The sequence below is a fragment of the Miscanthus floridulus genome, chromosome 19 (genome assembly GCF_019320115.1).
Source record: "Miscanthus floridulus cultivar M001 chromosome 19, ASM1932011v1, whole genome shotgun sequence".
In the NCBI taxonomy this organism is placed as follows: Eukaryota; Viridiplantae; Streptophyta; class Magnoliopsida; order Poales; family Poaceae; genus Miscanthus; species Miscanthus floridulus.
The window spans coordinates 60,871,436-60,890,392 of record NC_089598.1 but is presented as its reverse complement, the minus strand read 5'-3'; the positions used below and the strand labels follow the sequence as shown (position 1 = coordinate 60,890,392).

Genomic DNA, 18,957 nt, shown 5'->3' with positions numbered 1-18,957 from the left:
AATGATAAATGCTTTTAAATAAATAGTTTTGGCTTTACCATTAAATGTTCTTGAATGTTTTTGGTATGCTTGAACTGTTGGTAGGCTTTGTGTTGTAAAAATTTGAATACTTATATGAAGTAGAAGTATTGTTGCTTTATAATTCGAATTGAGCAGGTTTTCGGACAGATTCTGTAGTTTGATAAGTTGCATGGTAAAAATGATGTTTGCTATAAAAATGGTTAATAAAAAGGTTGTAGATAACTTCATCATATGTCTTGTGTTAAAATTTCAGGACCATAGGTCAATCGGTTTAGGAGTTACAGCTGTTTAAAGTTCGTATTTCCGAATTGCTTGCTCTCTAGAATTTCTGGAGAGCACTGGATTGATTGTTTGTTTTGGTTAAGATAATTTTGAACTAGCTTTTGATGATTAAATAAGAGTTGTAGGCAATTTTATAATCTTTCCAGAAAGTCTAGGATCACAGCATTTGGATAAGTAGAACTCTGGTTATGAGAAAAATAAGTAGCTGCTGTTTTGGGTGTAGTAACCAAAAGGTTGAAGTAGTTAATTAAATAATCATGAAGAGATGTGCACCTACTCAGTAGAACATGATGCACTTGTTATTACTTCAGCACCATGATATTAAGAATATTGCAAGAATGCATTCTTCATGTATCATCATACCACACTTGTTAACATATATGCATTCATAATATCTTATGCCATATTCATGGATCTAGGATCGGAGGAAGAAATAACGTTGCTAGAATTCGATGAATTAGAGGAAGGGGACCAGCAGGAGAATCCTCCAGTCGCAGCTCCCAAAGGCGAGGAGCAGAATCCTGAAGAGCTTCCGGAGTGTCCTGACCACCGCCCCACTTCCTTTCTGTGAGGCAAGCCCTGGAGCATTTTAAGTCTCCTAGCATTTTACAAATGATTACTTAAGTACTTATGGTTGATGCATTAGGTTATAAGAGTTGAATGGAACCACTTGATGCATATAAATTCCTTGTCTAGATATTACACCTTTAACCGGTATAGGTCTAGGATCGAATATATGCGTAGCCAGGCTTAGACTGGTAGAAGTCGTGTGATGTCCTGTCACCTACGAGATATAGATGGATACCGGAGCACAGTTGGCTATATTTGCTATCATGGAACAGAACCATGGGGTAAAAGAAAATCGAGGTTGGGCAGAGTCTATGCATAGGATAACTCATGTGATTTCGTCTGTACCGATTAAGGACCGTACTGTTGTTGGCGCTTCTGACAAGATTGAACGTATGCCTATCACTTAGCTGGCTGGATAACTTGTTCCACCGTGAAGCCGAGTAGCTCAACTCAGGCCGGGCCCCGTTCTGTTGTGCGCTCCTTGCGGGGGGTGATCAGACTGAGCCCAAGGGTAGGCTAGGCCTGAACGTCCTGGCATTTGGTGTCCTAGATTGTGCGACGTGGTACGGACCCACGAAATGTGTACCTAAGTTGTACCAAAGGTGACCTAAGGCTGCCTTCGCGCGGTATGCCTGGGTTTGTGTTAGGAATAAATTCCCAGTTGGTTGAAATCGATTCGAATCGCCGTCTCTCCCGGATAGTGAGAAACTTGGCTAGTCCCAACATCATAGTAACTGTGTTATGGAACATGATGGTTCGAATGAATATGGAGTTACAATACCTGCTATGGTTACTATTGTATGCTTTAAATGGATATACCACATGTTTGGCACAGGATAGTTGCTAATCTAGAGATGGATAGTTATAATTAATTTGATAAAAGGGATCATAATTGTATAACTGAGTCAAACGCTTTTATGCAAAATGTTGTCAAGCTATCTCCACTTATACAGCCTTGCATAATCCTTGGAGTCAATTTATTTCTGGTTTATGATGAGTAAGTCTAGCTGAGTACCTTCTCGTACTTAGGGTTTTATTTCCCATTGTTGCAGATGGCACTGTGTATCATGGTTACTGCAAGAGTTGCTTCTATCCCACCATGGATGAGGAGTAAGCCTTGGGTAGGCTTCTTTATTAATCCCTCTCTTTGCTTTTGTGGACTGTGATCCTACTTGGCACTATACTAAACTATGTTGGAAACTTTACTTTCAAACTTAATTTGCTTCCGCTTTTATCTATCAAACTCGGTTTGTAATAACTTGGTTTCATACTCTGATGATGAAAATGTATCTGTCAAGTTTATGTAATATGCGACATTTATGTTGAATCATGTACGATCATGGTTGTTGTAAATCATTTATCGAGACCCATCGTGGTACTCGACAGACTACCGGGTTTATATGGGTTCAAGTATGACAGTGTGACCGCTTGCGGGCTACCATTGTACTTGTACTCTTATAAATTGGTCGGTTCTACGACAGAGATAGTGCTAATCATGATGTAGGATAGTTGCACGGTTTGTGTTGAACTTACCATAGGCTTGGAAATCATTTTGGACACACCCGATGGAACTCCTAGGTGACTTGGGTTATGTGGAATGTGGTTTCTTTCCGTTTGGAGACAGTGTTAGTGTCGGTGCAAGATTGGTGCATGGTTTGTGCTAGACGTACCATAGGCTCATTAATCATTTTGGACGCACCAGATCGTACCCTAGGTGACGAGGCTTAAGTGAAAGCTCGCTCTGTTTGGAGATAGTGCTAATCTTGACGCATGATAGGTGCACAGTTTGCGTCGAACATATCATAGGCTCATAAATCATTTTGGACACACCAGATGGAACTCCTAGGTGACGTGGGTCATGTGGAGTCTCACTTCTTTCTGTTTTGAGATAGTGTTAGTGTCGGTGCAAGATAGGTGCATGGTTTGCGCTAGACGTACCATAGGCTCAGAAATCATTTTGGATGCACTCGATGGTACCACTAGGTGATGAGGCTCAAGTGGAAGCTCGTTTCGGTCCGTTTGGAGATAGTGCTAATGGTGTCGCAAGATAGGTGCACAATTTGCGTCGAATGTATCATAGGCTCAAAAATTGTTTTGGACGCAAGCGATGGAACTCCTAGGTGACGTTAGTCATGTGGAATCTAGCTCCATTTGGAGATAGTGCTAATCTTGACGCAAGATAGCTGCACAGTTTGCGTCGAACGTGCCATAGGCTCAGAAATCATTTGGACGCACCTAGTGGAACTCCTAGGTGACATGGGTCATGTGGAATCTCACTTTTTTCTATTTGGAGACAGTGTAAGTGTTAGCGCAAGATTGGTGCACATTTTGCGATAATGTACCATTGGCTCACAAATCGCTTTGGACGCACCCGATGGTACTCCTTGGTGACGAGGCTCAAGTGAAATCTCACCCTATTTGGAGATAGTGCTAATCTTGACGCAAGATAGTTGCACGGTTTGTGTCGAACGTACCATAGGCTCGGAAATCATTTTGGACACACCCGATGGAACTCCTAGGTGACTTGGATCATGTGGAATGTGGCTTCTTTCTGTTTGGAGATAGTGTTAGTGTCGGTGCAAGATTGGTGCATGGTTTGCACTAGACGTACTATAGGCTCATAAATCATTTTGGACGCACCAGATCATACCCTAGGTGACGAGGCTCAAGTGAAAGCTCGCTCCATTTGGAGATAGTGCTAATCTTGACGCATGATAGGTGCATGGTTTGCATCGAACGTACCATAGGCTCATAAATCATTTTGGATGCACCAAATGGAACTCCTAGGTGACGTGGGTTATGTGGAGTCTCACTTCTTTCCATTTTGAGATAGTGTTAGTGTCGGTGCAAGATAGGTGCATGGTTTGCGCTAGATGTACCATAGGCTCAGAAATCATTTTGGATGCACTCGATGGTACCACTAGGTGATGAGGCTCAAGTGGAAGCTCCTTTTGGTCCATTTGGGGATAGTGCTAATGTTGTCGCAAGATAGGTGTACAGTTTGCGTTGAATGTATCATAGGCTAGAAAATCATTTTGGACGTACCTGATGGAACTCCTAGGTGACATTGGTCATGTGGAATCTAGCTTCATTTGGAGATAGTGCTAATCTTGACGCAAGATAGTTGCATTGTTTGCGTCGAACGTGCCATAGGCTCAAAAATCATTTGGACGAACCCAGTGGAACTCCTAGGTGACATGGGTCATGTGGAATCTCACTTCTTTCCGTTTGGAGATAGTGTAAGTGTCGGTGCAAGATAGGTACACATTTTGTGCCAATCATACCGTCGGCTCACATATCTCTTTGGACGCACCTGATAGTACTCCTAGGTGACGAGGCTCAAGTGAAAGCTCGCCCTATTTGGAGATAGTGCTAATCTTGACGCAAGATAGTTGCACGGTTTGTGTCGAACATACCATAGGCCTAGATATCATTTTGGACACTCCCGATGGAACTCCTAGGTGACTTGGGTCATGTGGAATGTCGCTTCTTTCTGTTTGGAGACAGTGTTAGTGTTGGTGCAAGATTGGTGCATGGTTTGCGCTAGACGTACCATAGGCTTAGAAATCGTTTTGGATACACCAGATCATACCCTAGGTGACGAGGCTCAAGTGAAAAGCTCACTCTGTTTGGAAATAGTGCTAATCTTGATGCAAGATAGGTGCACGATTTGCGTCGAACATACCATAGGCTCGTAAATCATTTTGGACGCACCAGATGGAACTCCTAGGTGACGTGGGTCATGTGGAGTCTCACTTCTTGTTGTTTTGAGATAGTGTTATTGTCGGTGCAAGATGGGTGCATGGTTTTCGCTAGATGTACCATAGGCTCAGAAATCGTTTTGGACACACTCGATGGTACCACTAGGTGATGAGGCTCAAGTGGAAGCTCATTTCGGTCTGTTTGGAGATAGTGCTAATTTTGTCGCAAGATTGGTGCACAGTTTGCGTCGAACGTATCATAGGCTCGAAAATCGTTTTGGACGCATCCAATGGAACCCCTAGGTGACGTTGGTCATGTGGAATCTTGCTCCATTTGGAGATAGTGCTAATCTTGATGAAAGATAGCTACATGGTTTGCATCGAACGTGCCATAGGCTCAGAAATCATTTGGACGCAACCAGTGGAACTCCTAGGTGACATGGGTCGTGTGGAATCTCACTTCTTTCCGTTTGGAGATAGTGTAAGTGTCGGTGGAAGATAGGTGCACATTTTGTGCCAAAAGTACCATCGGCTCAGAAATCGTTTTGGACGCACCTGATGGTACTCCTAGGAGATGAGGCTCAAGTGAAAGCTCACCCCATTTGGAGATAGTGCTAATCTTGACGCAAGATAGTTGCATGGTTTGTGTAGAACGTACCATAGGCTCGGAAATAATTTTGGACACACCCGATGGAACTCATAGGTGACTTGGGTCATGTGGAATGTAGCTTCTTTCCGTTTGGAGACAGTGTTAGTGTCGGTGCAAGATTGCTGCATGGTTTGCGCTAGACGTACCATAGGCTCAAAAATCATTTTGGACGCACTAGATCATACCCTAGGTGATGAGGCTCAAGTGAAAGCTCGCTCCGTTTAGATATAGTGCTAATCTTGACGCAAGATAGTTGCACGGTATGCGTCGAACGTGCCATAGGCTTAGAAATTGCTTGGACACACCCAATGGAATGCCTAGGTGACATGGGTAATGTGGAATCTCACTTCTTTCCGTTTGGAGACAGTGTAAGTGTCGGTGCACATTTTGCGCCAAATGTACCATCGGTTCAGAAATCGCTTTGGACGCACCCGATGGTACTTCTCAGTGACGAGCCTCAAGTGAAAGCTCCCTCTGTTTGGAGATAGTGCTAATCTTGACGCAAGATAGGTGCACTATTTGCATCGAACATACCATAGGCTCTAAAATCATTTTGGACACACCCGATGGAACTCCTAGGTGACTTGGGTCATGTGGAATGTGGCTTCTTTCTGTTTGGAGACAGTGTTAGTGTCGGTGCAACTTTGGTGCATGGTTTGCGCTAGACATACTATAGGCTCATAAATCATTTTGGACGCACCAGATCGTACCCTAGGTGACGAGGCTCAAATGAAAGCTCGCTCCGTTTGGAGATAGTGCTAATCTTGATGCATGATAGGTGCACGGTTTGCGTCGAACGTACCATAGGCTCATAAATCATTTCAGACGCATCAAATGGAACTCCTAGGTGACGTGGGTTATGTGGAGTCTCACTTCTTTCCATTTTGAGATAGTGTTAGTGTTAGTGCAAGATAGGTGCATGGTTTGCGCTAGACGTACCATAGGCTCAGAAATCATTTTGGATGCACTCAATGGTACCACTTGGTGATGAGGCTCAAGTGGATGCTCGTTTCGGTCCGTTTGGAGATAGTGCTAATGTTGTCGCAAGATAGGTGCATAGTTTGTGTCGAATGTATCATAGGCTCGAAAATCGTTTTGGACACACCCGATGGAACTCCTAGGTGACGTTGGTCATGCGAAATCTAGCTCCATTTGGAGTTAGTGCTAATCTTGACGCAAGATAGCTGCACGGTTTGCGTCGAACGTGCCATAGGCTTGGAAATCGTTTGGACGCACCCAGTGGAACTCCTAGGTGACATAGGTCATGTGGAATCTCACTTCTTTCCGTTTGGAGACAGTGTAAGTGTCAGTGCAAGATAGGTGCACATTTTGCGATAACGTACCATCAGCTCACAAATCGCTTTGGACGCACCCGATGGTACTCCTAGGTGATGAGGCTCAAGTGAAAGCTCGCCCTATTTGGAGATAGTGCTAATCTTGACGCAAGATAGTTGCACAGTTTGTGTCGAACGTACCATAGGCTCGGAAATCATTTTGGACACACCCGATGGAACTCCTAGGTGACTTGGGTCATGTGGAATGTGGCTTCTTTCCATTTGGAGACAGTGTTACTATCGGTGCAAGATTGGTGCATGGTTTGTGCTAGACGTACTATAGGCTCATAAATCATTTTAGACGCACCAGATCGTACCCTAGGTGGCGAGGCTCAAGTGAAAGCTCGCCCCGTTTGGAGATAGTGCTAATCTTGACGCATGATAGGTGCACGGTTTGCGTCGAACGTACCATAGGCTCATAAATCATTTTGGACGCACCAAATGGAGCTCCTAGGTGACTTGGGTTATGTAGAGTCTCACTTCTTTCCATTTTGATATAGTGTTAGTGTCGGTGCAAGATAGGTGCATGGTTTGCGCTAGACGTACCATAGGCTTAGAAATTGTTTTGGACGCACTCAATGGTACCACTAGGTGATGAGGCTCAAGTGGAAGCTCGTTTCGGTCCATTTGGAGATAGTGCTAATGTTGTTGCAAGATAGGTGCACAGTTTGCATCGAATGTATCATAGGCTCAAAAATCATTTTGGAAGCACCCAATGGAACTCCTAGGTGACGTTGGTCATGTGGAATCTCACCCTATTTGGAGATAGTTCTAATATTGATGCAAGATAGCTGCACGGTTTGCGTCGAACGTGCCATAGGCTCAGAAATCATTTGGACGCACCCAATGGAACTCCTAGGTGACATGGGTCATGTGGAATCTCACTTCTTTCCGTTTAGAGACAGTGTAAGTGTCGATGCAAGATAGGTGCACATTTTGCGCCAAACGTACCATTGGCTCACAAATCGCTTTGGACGCACCCGATAGTACTCCTAGGTGACGAGGCTCAAGTGAAAGCTCGCCCTATTTGGAGATATGCTAATCTTGACGCAAGATAGTTGCATGGTTTGTGTCAAACGTACCATAGGCTCGGAAATCATTTTGGACACACCCGATAGAACTCCTAGGTGACTTGGGTCATGTGGAATGTGGCTTCTTTCCATTTGGAGACAGTGTTACTATCGGTGCAAGATTGGTGCATGGTTTGCGCTAGATGTACTATAGGCTCATAAATCGTTTTGGACACACCAGATCATACCCTAGGTGACAAGGCTGAAGTGAATGCTTGCTCCGTTTGGAGATAGTGCTAATCTTGATGCATGATAGGTGCACGGTTTGCGTCGAACATACCATAGGCTCATAAATCATTTTGGACGCACCATATGGAATTCCTAGGTGACTTGGGTTATGTGGAGTCTCACTTCTTTCCATTTTGAGATAGTGTTAGTGTCGGTGCAAGATAGGTGCATGGTTTGCGCTAGACGTACCATAGGCTCAGAAATCATTTTGGACGCACTCGATGGTACCATTACCTGATGAGGCTCAAGTGGAAGCTCGTTTCGGTCCGTTTGGAGATAGTGCTAATGTTGTCACAAGATAGGTGCACAGTTTGCGTCGAATGTATCATAGGCTCGAAAATCATTTTGGACGCAAGCGATGGAACTCCTAGGTGACGTTGGTCATGTGGAATCTAGCTCCATTTGGAGATAGTGTAATGAGGACATTCCTAGCATTCACTCATCTTCAAATGTAACTCCTCTTGATATAGCTGGTCCAATTACAAGAAGTAGAGCTAAACAATTGGAGAAGGAAATTCATTCTCAGGTGAACGCTAACCTTATGTTTAATAATCAGTTTTTGTTGAATGAGCCTATGCTTTTGAGTTCTTGTTCCAATGTCCTTAGGAATTATGGACTGTATGAACCAGCATGGGATGAAGATGGATTCAAGCCTCTGGACATTTGAACCAAGAAGCCTATGGTGTGCAAGAATAAAATGGTGGTTCATCACCTTTGCATGGAAATGCAACCAGAAGCTAGATGACTGATACATGGTATGAATTCAAAGCATCACAGCGGACAGAATACAAGGAGTTAGACAGTGTTCTATATGTGGATGGAAGCATCTTCAAGTCTACTTTCCAGCCCATCAAACGGCTCATTATTTGGACTTCCCAATAAAGAGTTATGCTCATTTTAGTAACTGCTATTAGAAGCTGAAAAGACGCGCGAACCAGCCACGAAATCCACTGGTGCATACGCATGCTGCCATTTACTCCAAGCTGAACGTCCCTATCTCTATATATATCTTGTACTAGACAATGAAAGGTTAGATCTTGATTGACTGAATTCAGAATACACAAACTCGTGGAGTTTTGTTTATGCGTGAGTCTTGAGAGGCTTGCAACAGTTGTTCTTTCAATTCCTGAGGGAGTTGTAGAACGCCGAACTGTGGTTCACCCAGTTCGTGCCTTCACGTCTATGGGGTGTGATTGCGTGGGCTGTTTCGTCGGTACATGGAAGGGTGATTGTCTTGTAGTTCGTCGCGTGGACAGCCTTGCGGTGCACTGCCTCTTCACCTGGTCACGCAGTGACAAGTTATCAAGTTTGCGGATCCTACGAGAAGATCGGGCCACACAACTTGCTACACGCGTTGCATAGGCGTGTGCGCATCATTTGGTACCAGAGCCTCCGTTTACTCGTTAGGATTGTTTTTGTTTTTGGTAGGATAGAGTTTATATACCTACTGTCCACTAATAGCCAAAAAAAGAAAACCTACAGCCCAAATTCATACGTGCTACTGATTTTGTAGTTTGCTTTATCGAGTTTTAATCCTTTAAGATTTGTCTAGTTGCTGAATTTTTCTTTTCCACATCATTCTAGTTGTTATCATTGTTCTAATCATCAAATTGCTTGCTGCATGTAGCCACCCATCCCACCCTTGTTCTGATCGTCATTGCTTGCTGCATATATATAAATCAAAAAAAAACCCACCCGTTCCACCCTTGTTTTCTACCCGCCACAAATTCCCCACCCGAGTTTCTTGTTTTTGTGCTGCGCCATCCATCTTAGTTGATCCTTATGTGCCCCTTTAGTTGAAAGTTGTGCTGCATTTGTCACAAAGGTTAAAAGAAAAGATGTATATGGGTCAAAAGAAGGACTGAAAACAATGAGTTCTTGTTCAAAAAAAAGGGAAAGAAAAGAAATAAAAGAGAATTGTGTTCAACACACCACAAAGGGGTTTGGGCAGCAACAAGTTTCGGTTGGTGCAATTGTGTTCATCTATCCACTTCCTACATCTTGTTCCTTTCTTTGAGCATCTTTTCCTTTATATTCAGCAACTTAGACTTGAGTTCTTGGATTATTATTCGGTTTTGCATTACTACATTTCAGCGCATTCCATTTACATATTACCCCACCAAGCTCCACTTAAAAGCACCGTGAGCTATTGCATCGTAGTCTCTTCACTCTTCCACTACAGATTGCAGCCCCGGTTCTTGCCCTGTCTAGGAAGAGAAAGAACTTGTTCAGCAACTGGTGAGGGAGTGATTCCACATATATTCCACATATATATTGTCCTATTTTCCCCACCTCTACTAATATGGCAGGACGTGGAGATGGTGCCGCTGTTTCGGTGGAGGAATTCCAGGAGCTGCGTACACAAATGAATGATTTGATGCAACACTACAAACTCTCCAATTGAACATGCCTCATAGAGAACCACCATCAAATGAGGATGATGACAATGAGGATAACGAGGCACCACGTCGTGCGGCAGGTCATGGACATGGACGTGGTGGGTTTGGCCATGGTTTTGGTTGTGCTCGGCGCGTTCTAGTTGGAGGTAGAGATTATGATGGTGATGATGACATGTTGTCCGACATGGATGATCATCGGCATGGTGTCCATCATGGTTATCGTGACCGCCATCATCGTCGTGATGATGATGGTTTAAGCAAAGTGAAAGTGTCTATTCCAAAATTTAACGGAAAGGAAAGTGCTAATGATTATTTTGAGTGGGAGACCAAGGTTGATCAGATCTTTGATTTCTATACTTACCCTCCTATCAAGAAAGCAAAGCTTGCTGCAATTGAGTTCACAGGTTATGCAATCACTTGGTGGAATCAAGTGTGTGCTGATTTCTGCCGTGTTGGACATGATCGTATTACTTGGGATGACATGAAACGAGAAATGAGGTGGAGATTTGTTCCTGCCCATTATTCTCGTGAGCTACATTTGAGGCTGAAACGTCTTGTCCAAGGTGATCGTAGTGTGGATGAATATTTTCAAGAAATGGAAATGTGTCTACTTCGTACTGGTATCACTGAAGATGAGGAATCAACGATGGCTCGATTTCTGGTTGGTCTTAATAAACCAATCGCAGACAAGGTGGACATGACTAATTACAACACTATGGATGAATTGCTACGTTTTGCAAAAGGGCAGAACGGCAGCTTGCTGAATCTTATAAGAACCGTGCTTCATTTTCAGCTCCTCATAGTTCTACTCCATGGCGCCATTCACAGCAGCACGGATTAGAGGTGCACACACCTTCATCTCGTGCAACTTCTCGTTCAATTTCAACGTCTGCCAAACATTTTGATTCAAGAGGCAAAGCTGTAAATTCCAATCAGTCCAGCTCCTCTGTTACAGCAGCCCAACGGAAGACAAGCAAGATTGAGTGTTTTATGTGTGATGGTCATGGACATAAGCAAGCTGAATGTCCCAATTGGCATACAATTATTGCACTTGCTGATGGTTCTTATGATTCTCAAAGTGAAGAGGATGAAGAGTTTAACAATGTATTTGCAGACCTAAATCTTGATACTTGTGAGTATTCAGCTGAGGATGGTACATTTGAGCTAGGTCTGAATTGTTTAGCCATTCAACCTATTCCAACTTTTGCTCACAATAACATGCTACAAGATATTATTTCTCCATCTTCTGACGAGATTACTAGTGCTGATTTTGATGAGTTGCTTGCTGATTTTCCTGATTTGGAGCCTTCTACAATGAATACACCATCTCCTTCTTTGGTGGTTAGGAGAGTTCTTTCCACTCAGTTTGTTGCTGCTGAACAAGGACAATGCCATAATTTGTTTTAGTCCCGATGCAAAGTGAAAGGACAAGTGTGCCATTTCATCATAGATGGTGGGAGCTGCAATAATATTGTTAGTGCTTTGCTTGTTGAGAAGCTTGGTTTGCAGCCACGTCGCCATCCACATCCATACCATATGCAATGGTTGAATAATTCTGGGACAGTTAAGGTTTCAGCCATGATTCGTTTGTCATTTTCCATTGGTGATTATCATGGAGAGGTTGATTGTGATATTGTCCCCATGCAAGCATGCCATTGGCTGCTTGGTCGGCCCTAGCAATTTGATGTGGATTCGGTGCATTTTGGACGGTCTAACAAATACACTTTCATTGCCAATGACAAGAAGGTGGTTCTTGTTCCATTATCTCCAGAGGAGATACATGTTTCAGATGTGGCTCGCATGAAAAGAGAGGAATCTAAAAAAAGAAAACTGAGTGAGACCCACAACACTAGTAAGGAAGATAGTTCTAAAGCATCCAGCCACATAAAGCCTCATTCCACTTTAAAACAGCCACACCAAACTGAGTGCTTATTTGTGAGCAGGAGTGATTTGAGAGATGTGACAAACACTACAGCCCCATTCTTTGTACTGTTGTACAAGGAGGTTTTACTTTCCACTAACGATTTACCTTGCTCGCTGCCTAGTGTTGTTCTTGATTTGTTACAGGACTTTGAGGATGTTTTTCCTGATGAGCTACCAGCTAGACTTCCCCCACTTCACGGCATTGAGCATCAAATTGACTTGGTCCCTGGTGCTTCTCTTCCCAACCGTCCAGCATACCGCACAAACCTCGAAGAAACAAAGGAAATTCAGCAACATGTAAAAGAGCTTTTGGACAAAGGGTATGTTCGTGAATCCTTATCACCATGTGTTGTTCCTGTTTTGTTAGTTCCAAAGAAAGATGGTTCTTGGCGTATGTGTGTTGATTGTCATGCTATCAATGCTATAACTGTTCGATATCATCACCCTATTCCAATGCTGATGACATGTTAGATGAGCTGAGTGGTTCAACTATTTTCACCAAGATTGATTTACGTAGTGGTTATCATCAAATTCGAATGAAAATAGGTGATGAATGGAAAACAACATTTAAAACTAAAATTTGGTCTCTATGAATGGCTTGTGATGCCCTTTGGTTTGACAAATGCTCCTTCAACTTGTATGCATTTGATGAATCATGTGTTAAGAGCTTTCATTGGCAAATTTGTTGTTGTTTATTTTGATGATATCCTAATCTATAGCAGATCATTTGATGAACACCTTGATCATATTCGTCAAGTTCTTGCTGTTTTGAGAGTTGACAAATTGTATGGAAACATTGCTAAATGCACATTTTGCACAGACCGTGTTATTTTTCTTGGATTTGTTGTTTCTGCAGATGGAATTCAAGTTGATGAAGAAAAGATTAAAGCAATAAAGGATTGGCCTACACCTACAAATGTGAGTCAAGTTCAAAGTTTTCATGGTCTTGCAAGTTTTTATAGGCATTTTGTTAAAGATTTCAGCACCATCGCTGCACCCCTCAACAATTTGACAAAGAAGGATGTTCCATTCAAGTGGGGTGATGAACAAGACCAAGCCTTCAATAAGCTAAAAACAAAGCTTTGTGAAGCACCGCTGCTACAACTTCCTGATTTTGGTAAGACATTTGAGATCGAATGTGATGCAAGTGGTATTGGCATAGGAGGTGTACTACTTCAAGAAGGTAAACATGTTGCCTACTTTTCTAAAAAGTTGAATGGTCCACATCTGAATTATTCTGTCTATGATAAAGAGCTTTATGCCTTAGTTCGAGTTTTGGAAGTTTGGCAACATTATTTGTTACCTAAAGAATTTGTCATCCATTCTGATCATGAAGCTTTGAAATATCTAAAAAGTCAAGGCAAACTGAACCGTAGACATGCTAAATGGATTGAGTTCATTGAAACATTTCCCTATGTTGTAAAACATAAGCGTGGAAAAGATAACATTGTTGCTGATGCCTTACCACGGAGATGTGGTTTGGTTACACAATTAGATACAAAAGTGCTTGGTTTGGAATCCATTAAAACACTCTATGCTGCTGATTCTGATTTTAAAGAACCTTTCTCTCATTGCATTGCTGGAAAAGGCTGGGACAAGTATTATGTGCATGATGATTTTTTATTTCGGACTAACAAACTATACATTCCAGCCTGCTCGATTCGTCAAGTTCTTTTGCAGGAAGCACATGCTGGTGGCTTAGCTGGTCATTTTGGCATCAAAAAGACATTGGACATGTTATCCGATCATTTCTTTTGGCCACATATGCGACGTGATGTCCAGCGATATGTTGCACGCTGCATAATCTGCTTGAAAGCTAAGTCCTGCCTTAATCCCCATGGCCTTTATACTCCATTACCAGTTCCGAATGTACCTTGGGAAGATATATCCATGGATTTTATTTTGGGGTTACCTCGGTCTTAGAGGGGGAGGGATTCTATCTTTGTTGTTGTTGACCGATTCTCTAAAATGGCGCATTTTATTCCATGTCATAAGAACGACGATGCTTCACACGTTGCTGATTTGTTTTTTAGGGAGATCGTTCGTTTACATGGAGTACCAAGGACTATTGTTTTAGACCAGGATACAAAATTTCTAAGCTATTTTTGGAAGACATTATGGGCTAAACTTGGTACGAAGTTGTTATTTTCCACCACTTGTCATCCGCAAACCGATGGGCAAACTGAAGTTGTCAACCATACCTTGTCCACCATGTTGCGTGCTGTGTTAAAAAAGAATTTGAAGCAGTGGGAAGACTACCTTCCACATGTTGAATTTGCTTATAATAGGGCAGTCCATTCCACAACAAACTTTTGTCCATTTGAAATTATTTATGGGTTTAAACCGCATACTCCCATGGATCTTTTGCCTTTACCATTGTAGGAACAAGTTAACATGGATGCATCAAAGAGATCAGACTTTATCAAAAAACTACATGATGAGACAAAAAAATATCGAGAAGAAATCAGCACAATATGCAAAGCAGGCGAACAAAGGCAAGAAGAAGGTTACATTCTAGCCGGGAGATCTTGTGTGGTTACATCTATGCAAGGATCGTTTTCCTCAACATTGCAAGACTAAGTTATCTCCTAGGGGTGATGGTTCATTCAAGGTTCTCCAGAAGATAAATGATAATGCTTATAAAATTGAGCTGCCACCTGAATATTCCAATGTGAGTACAACATTCAATGTCAAAGACTTGCTTCCACTTGTTGGTGAGCCTGAGTCGAGGGTGACTCCTTCTCAAGAGGGGGAGGCTAATGAGGACATTCCTAGCATCCACTCATCTTCAAATGAAACTCCACTTGATATAGCTGGTCCAATTATAAGAAGTAGAGCTAAACAATTGGAGAAGGAAATTCATTCTCAGGTGAACGCTAACCTTATGTTTAATAATCAGTTTATGTTGAATGAGCCTATGCTTTTGAGTTCTTGTTCCAATGTCCTTAGGAATGATGGAGTGTATGAACCAGCATGGGATGAAGATGGATTCAAGCCTCTGGACATTTGAACCAAGAAGCCTATGGTGTGCAAGAATAAAATGGTGGTTCATCACCTTTGCATGGAAATGCAACTAGAAGCTAGATGACTGATACATGGTATGAATTCCAAGCATCACCACGGACAGAATACAAGGAGTTAGATGGTGTTCTATATGTGGATGGAAGCGTCTTCAAGTCTACTTTCTAGCCCATCAAACGGCTCATTATTTGGACTTGCCAATAAAGAGTTATGCTCATTTTTGTAACTGCTATCAGAAGCTGAAAAGACGCGCGAACCAGCCACGAAATCCACTGGTGCATACGCATGCTGCCATTTACTCCAAGCTGAACGTCCCTATCTCTATATATATCTTGTACTAGACAATGAAAGGTTAGATCTTGATTGGCTAAATTCAGAATACACAAACTCGTGGAGTTTTTGTTTATGCGTGAGTCTTGAGAGGCTTGCAACACTTGTTCTTTCGATTCCTGAGGGAGTTGTAGAACGCCAAACTGCGGTTCACCCAGTTCGTGCCTTCATGTCTATAGGGCATGATTGCATGGGCTGTTTTGTCGGTACGTGGAAGGGTGATTGTCTCGGTAGTTCATCGCGTGGACAGCCTCGCGGTGCACTGCCTCTTCACCAGGTCACGCAGCGACAAGTTATCAAGTTCACGGATCCTATGAGAAGATCGGGCCACACAACTTGCTACACGCGTTGCATAGGCGTGTGCGCATCATAGTGCTAATCTTGACGCAAGATAGCTGCACGGTTTGCGTCAAACGTGCCCAGAGGAACCCCTAGGTGACTCGGGTTATGTGGAATCTCACTTCTTTCTGTTTGGAGACAGTGTAAGTGTCGGTGCAAGATAGGTGCACATTTTGCACCAAACGTACCATCGGCTCAGAAATTGCTTTGGACACACTTGATGGTACTTCTAGGTGACGAGGCTCAAGTGAAGGCTCGCACAATTTGGAGATAGTGATAATCTTGATGCAAGATAGTTGCACGGTTTGTGTCGATTGTACCATAGGCTCATAAATCATTTTGGACACACCCGATGGAACTCCTATGTCGCAGAACCGACCAATTTATAAGAGTACAAGTATAATGGCATCCCGCAAGCGGTCACACTGTCATACTTGAACCCATATAAACTCGGTAGTCCATCAAGTACCAACATACATGCCACATATTATATAAAGTTCACAGATACATTTCGTCATCAGAGTACGAATAAAAGTTATTACAAACCAAGTTTGATAAATAAAGCGGAAGCAAATAAGTTTGAAGATAAAGTTTCCAACATAGTTTGATACAGTGCCAAACCAGATCACGGTCCACAAAAGCAAAGATAGGAATTACTATAGAAGCCTGCCCAAGGCTTACTCCTCATCCACGGTGGGATAGAAGCAACTCTTGCAATACCCATGATTCATAGTGCCATCTGCAACAATGGGAAATAAAACCCTGAGTATGAGAAGGTACTCAGCTAGACTTACCCGTCATGAACCAGAAATAAAATGACTCCAAGGATTATGCAAGGCTGTATAAGTGGACGTAACTTGACAACATTTTTGCATAAAAGCAATTAAATCATGGTACAGTTACAAATTCTTTACCAAGTTATTTATACTATCCATTTCTAGGTTAGCAACTATCCTGTGCCAAACATGTGGTATATCATTTAGAAGCATACAATAGTAACCATAGCAGGTATTGTAATTCCCTTTTTATCCGAACCATCATGTTTCATAACACAGTTGCTACGATGTTGGGACTAGCCAAGTTTCTCACTATCCGGAAGAGACGGCGATTCGAATCGATTTCAACCAGCTGGGAATTTATTCCTAACACAAACCCAGGTCTACCAGCAACGATAGCCTTAGGTCACCTTTGGTACAACTCCGGTACACATTTCATGGGTCCGTACTGCGCAGCACAATATGGAACACCAGATGCCAGGATGCTCAGGCCAAGCCTGCCCTTGGGCTCAGTCTGATCGTTCCCCGGAAGGAGTGCACAACAGAACGATTCCCAGCCTGAGTTGAATTACTCGGCTTCGCGGTCAGAACAAGTTATCCGACCAGCTAAGTGAGAGGCATGCGTTCAATCTTGTCAGAAGCGCCAACAACGGTACGGTCCTTAATCGACACAGACGGGGATAAATCCACACCCAAGACCTCCATGTCTTGTTGCTTCTCTATCGACTTCCCGTCCGGTCTTGATTTACTTTTACCCCATGGTTCTTGTTCCACGATAGCAAATATAGCCAACCGTGCTCCGGTATCCACCTATATCTCGCAGGTGACAGGACATCACCCGACTTCTACCAGTCTAAGCATGGCTAAGCATATATATTCGATCCTGGACCTATACCGGTTAAAGGTGTAATATCTGGACAAGGAATGTACATGCATCAAGTGGTTCCATTCAACTCGTATAACCTAATGCAGCAATCATAAGTACTTAAGTAAACATTTGTAAATTACTAGGAGACTTATAATGCTCCGGGGCTTGCCTCATAGAAAGGAAGTAGGGCGGTGGTCAGGACACTCCAAAAGCTCTTCAGGGTTCTGCTCCACGCCTTCGGGAGCTGTGGCTTGTGGATCCTCCTGCGGGTTCCCTTCCTCTGCTTCTTCGAATTCCAGCAACGTGATCTCTTCCTCCGATCCTAGATGCATGAGTATGGCATAAGTATTATGAATGCATATATGTTAAGAAGTGCATCATGTTTATTGAGTAGGTGCATATCTCTCCTCGATTATTACTTAACTACTTCTACAATGCATCGACTATGTCACAAACAGTAGCTACTTGTTTCCATCATAACTGGAGTTCTACTAATCCAAAAATAGTGATCCTGGACTTTCTGGAAATCTTATCAAATTCTCTACAACTTTGTTATTAGCCATTTTCACAGTACACATCAGTTTCAACATGCAACTCATCAAACTCTAGAATCAGTCCGGAAACTATTTAATATGCAATATAAAGTAATAATACTTCTACTTCATGTAATCACTCAAAATTTGACAACATAGAATCTACCAACAGTTTAAGCATACCAAATACATTTAAGGTAATATAATGGTGAAGCCCAAACTATTTATTTAATTGCCTTTATTATTTTATTTAGATATCTAGGTTAAATAATAAACATATATCAGTTGTACTTAATAAATTCTCAAAAATTTATAGTGCCTTACTAATGCTATCAAAGGACTACTATAAAAATTTCATATTATTTTACTAAGCAGAACATTCTATACAAAAATGACAAGGAAGCAAGGCTTGAAATAGCATAAATGGAAAATCCTATTGAAAAGTGTCAAGCAACAGATTTCCTATTTTTCTTAACATCCATATGGTACTAGGATTACCTCCAACAAATTTCATGAATTTTGGACTCATAATTAATTTTTGAAAATTCATGCAAGGATTGACTATCCATAAAAGAAAAATCTATAACTATAAATCTACCCATGCACTAGCCCTCAAATTTTTACCAGAGCTCATCTATGCTAATACTAGCTTACCACAGAAATTTCATAATTTTTGGAGCACAGGAACTCTAGATATAAAATAAACAAATTTGAATGCATTTAAAAGCACATTTCAAATCCCTATTTAAATCTCCAAAACTTTCTACTGTAAATGTTACAAACATATTTTTCCTAAATACTACACTTCCTAAGGAACACTACAAAATTTATTTCACAAATTTAGGAGCTACCAAACTGAAGATACAAAAATCACAAATCACACTTGAATCTAGAATTTTTTGAACTAGCCCTC

General features: G+C 42.1%; 1 protein-coding gene across 1 annotated transcript; it reads left to right on the top strand.

Moving 5' to 3' along the window:
- Nucleotides 1–10,261: 10,261 nt before the first annotated feature.
- Nucleotides 10,262–13,879, top strand: LOC136526099 (uncharacterized). Its single transcript, XM_066518870.1, has 5 exons — nucleotides 10,262–10,874; nucleotides 11,048–11,595; nucleotides 12,322–12,497; nucleotides 12,900–13,775; nucleotides 13,858–13,879. The coding sequence occupies exons 1-5, from the start codon at nucleotides 10,262–10,264 to the stop codon at nucleotides 13,877–13,879; spliced, it is 2,235 nt and encodes a 744-aa protein (XP_066374967.1).
- Nucleotides 13,880–18,957: the final 5,078 nt, after the last annotated feature.

Excerpts from the sequence above, each read along its gene's own strand:
- LOC136526099 (XM_066518870.1), top strand. The coding sequence starts at position 10,262 with ATGCCTCATAGAGAACCACCATCAAATGAGGATGATGACAATGAGGAT. Across the intron at positions 12,498-12,899 it reads AAAGAGCTTTTGGACAAAGG|ATCATTTGATGAACACCTTG; the intron begins GTATGTTCGTGA and ends AATCTATAGCAG. Across the intron at positions 13,776-13,857 it reads GCTGGAAAAGGCTGGGACAA|GAAGCACATGCTGGTGGCTT; the intron begins GTATTATGTGCA and ends GTTCTTTTGCAG.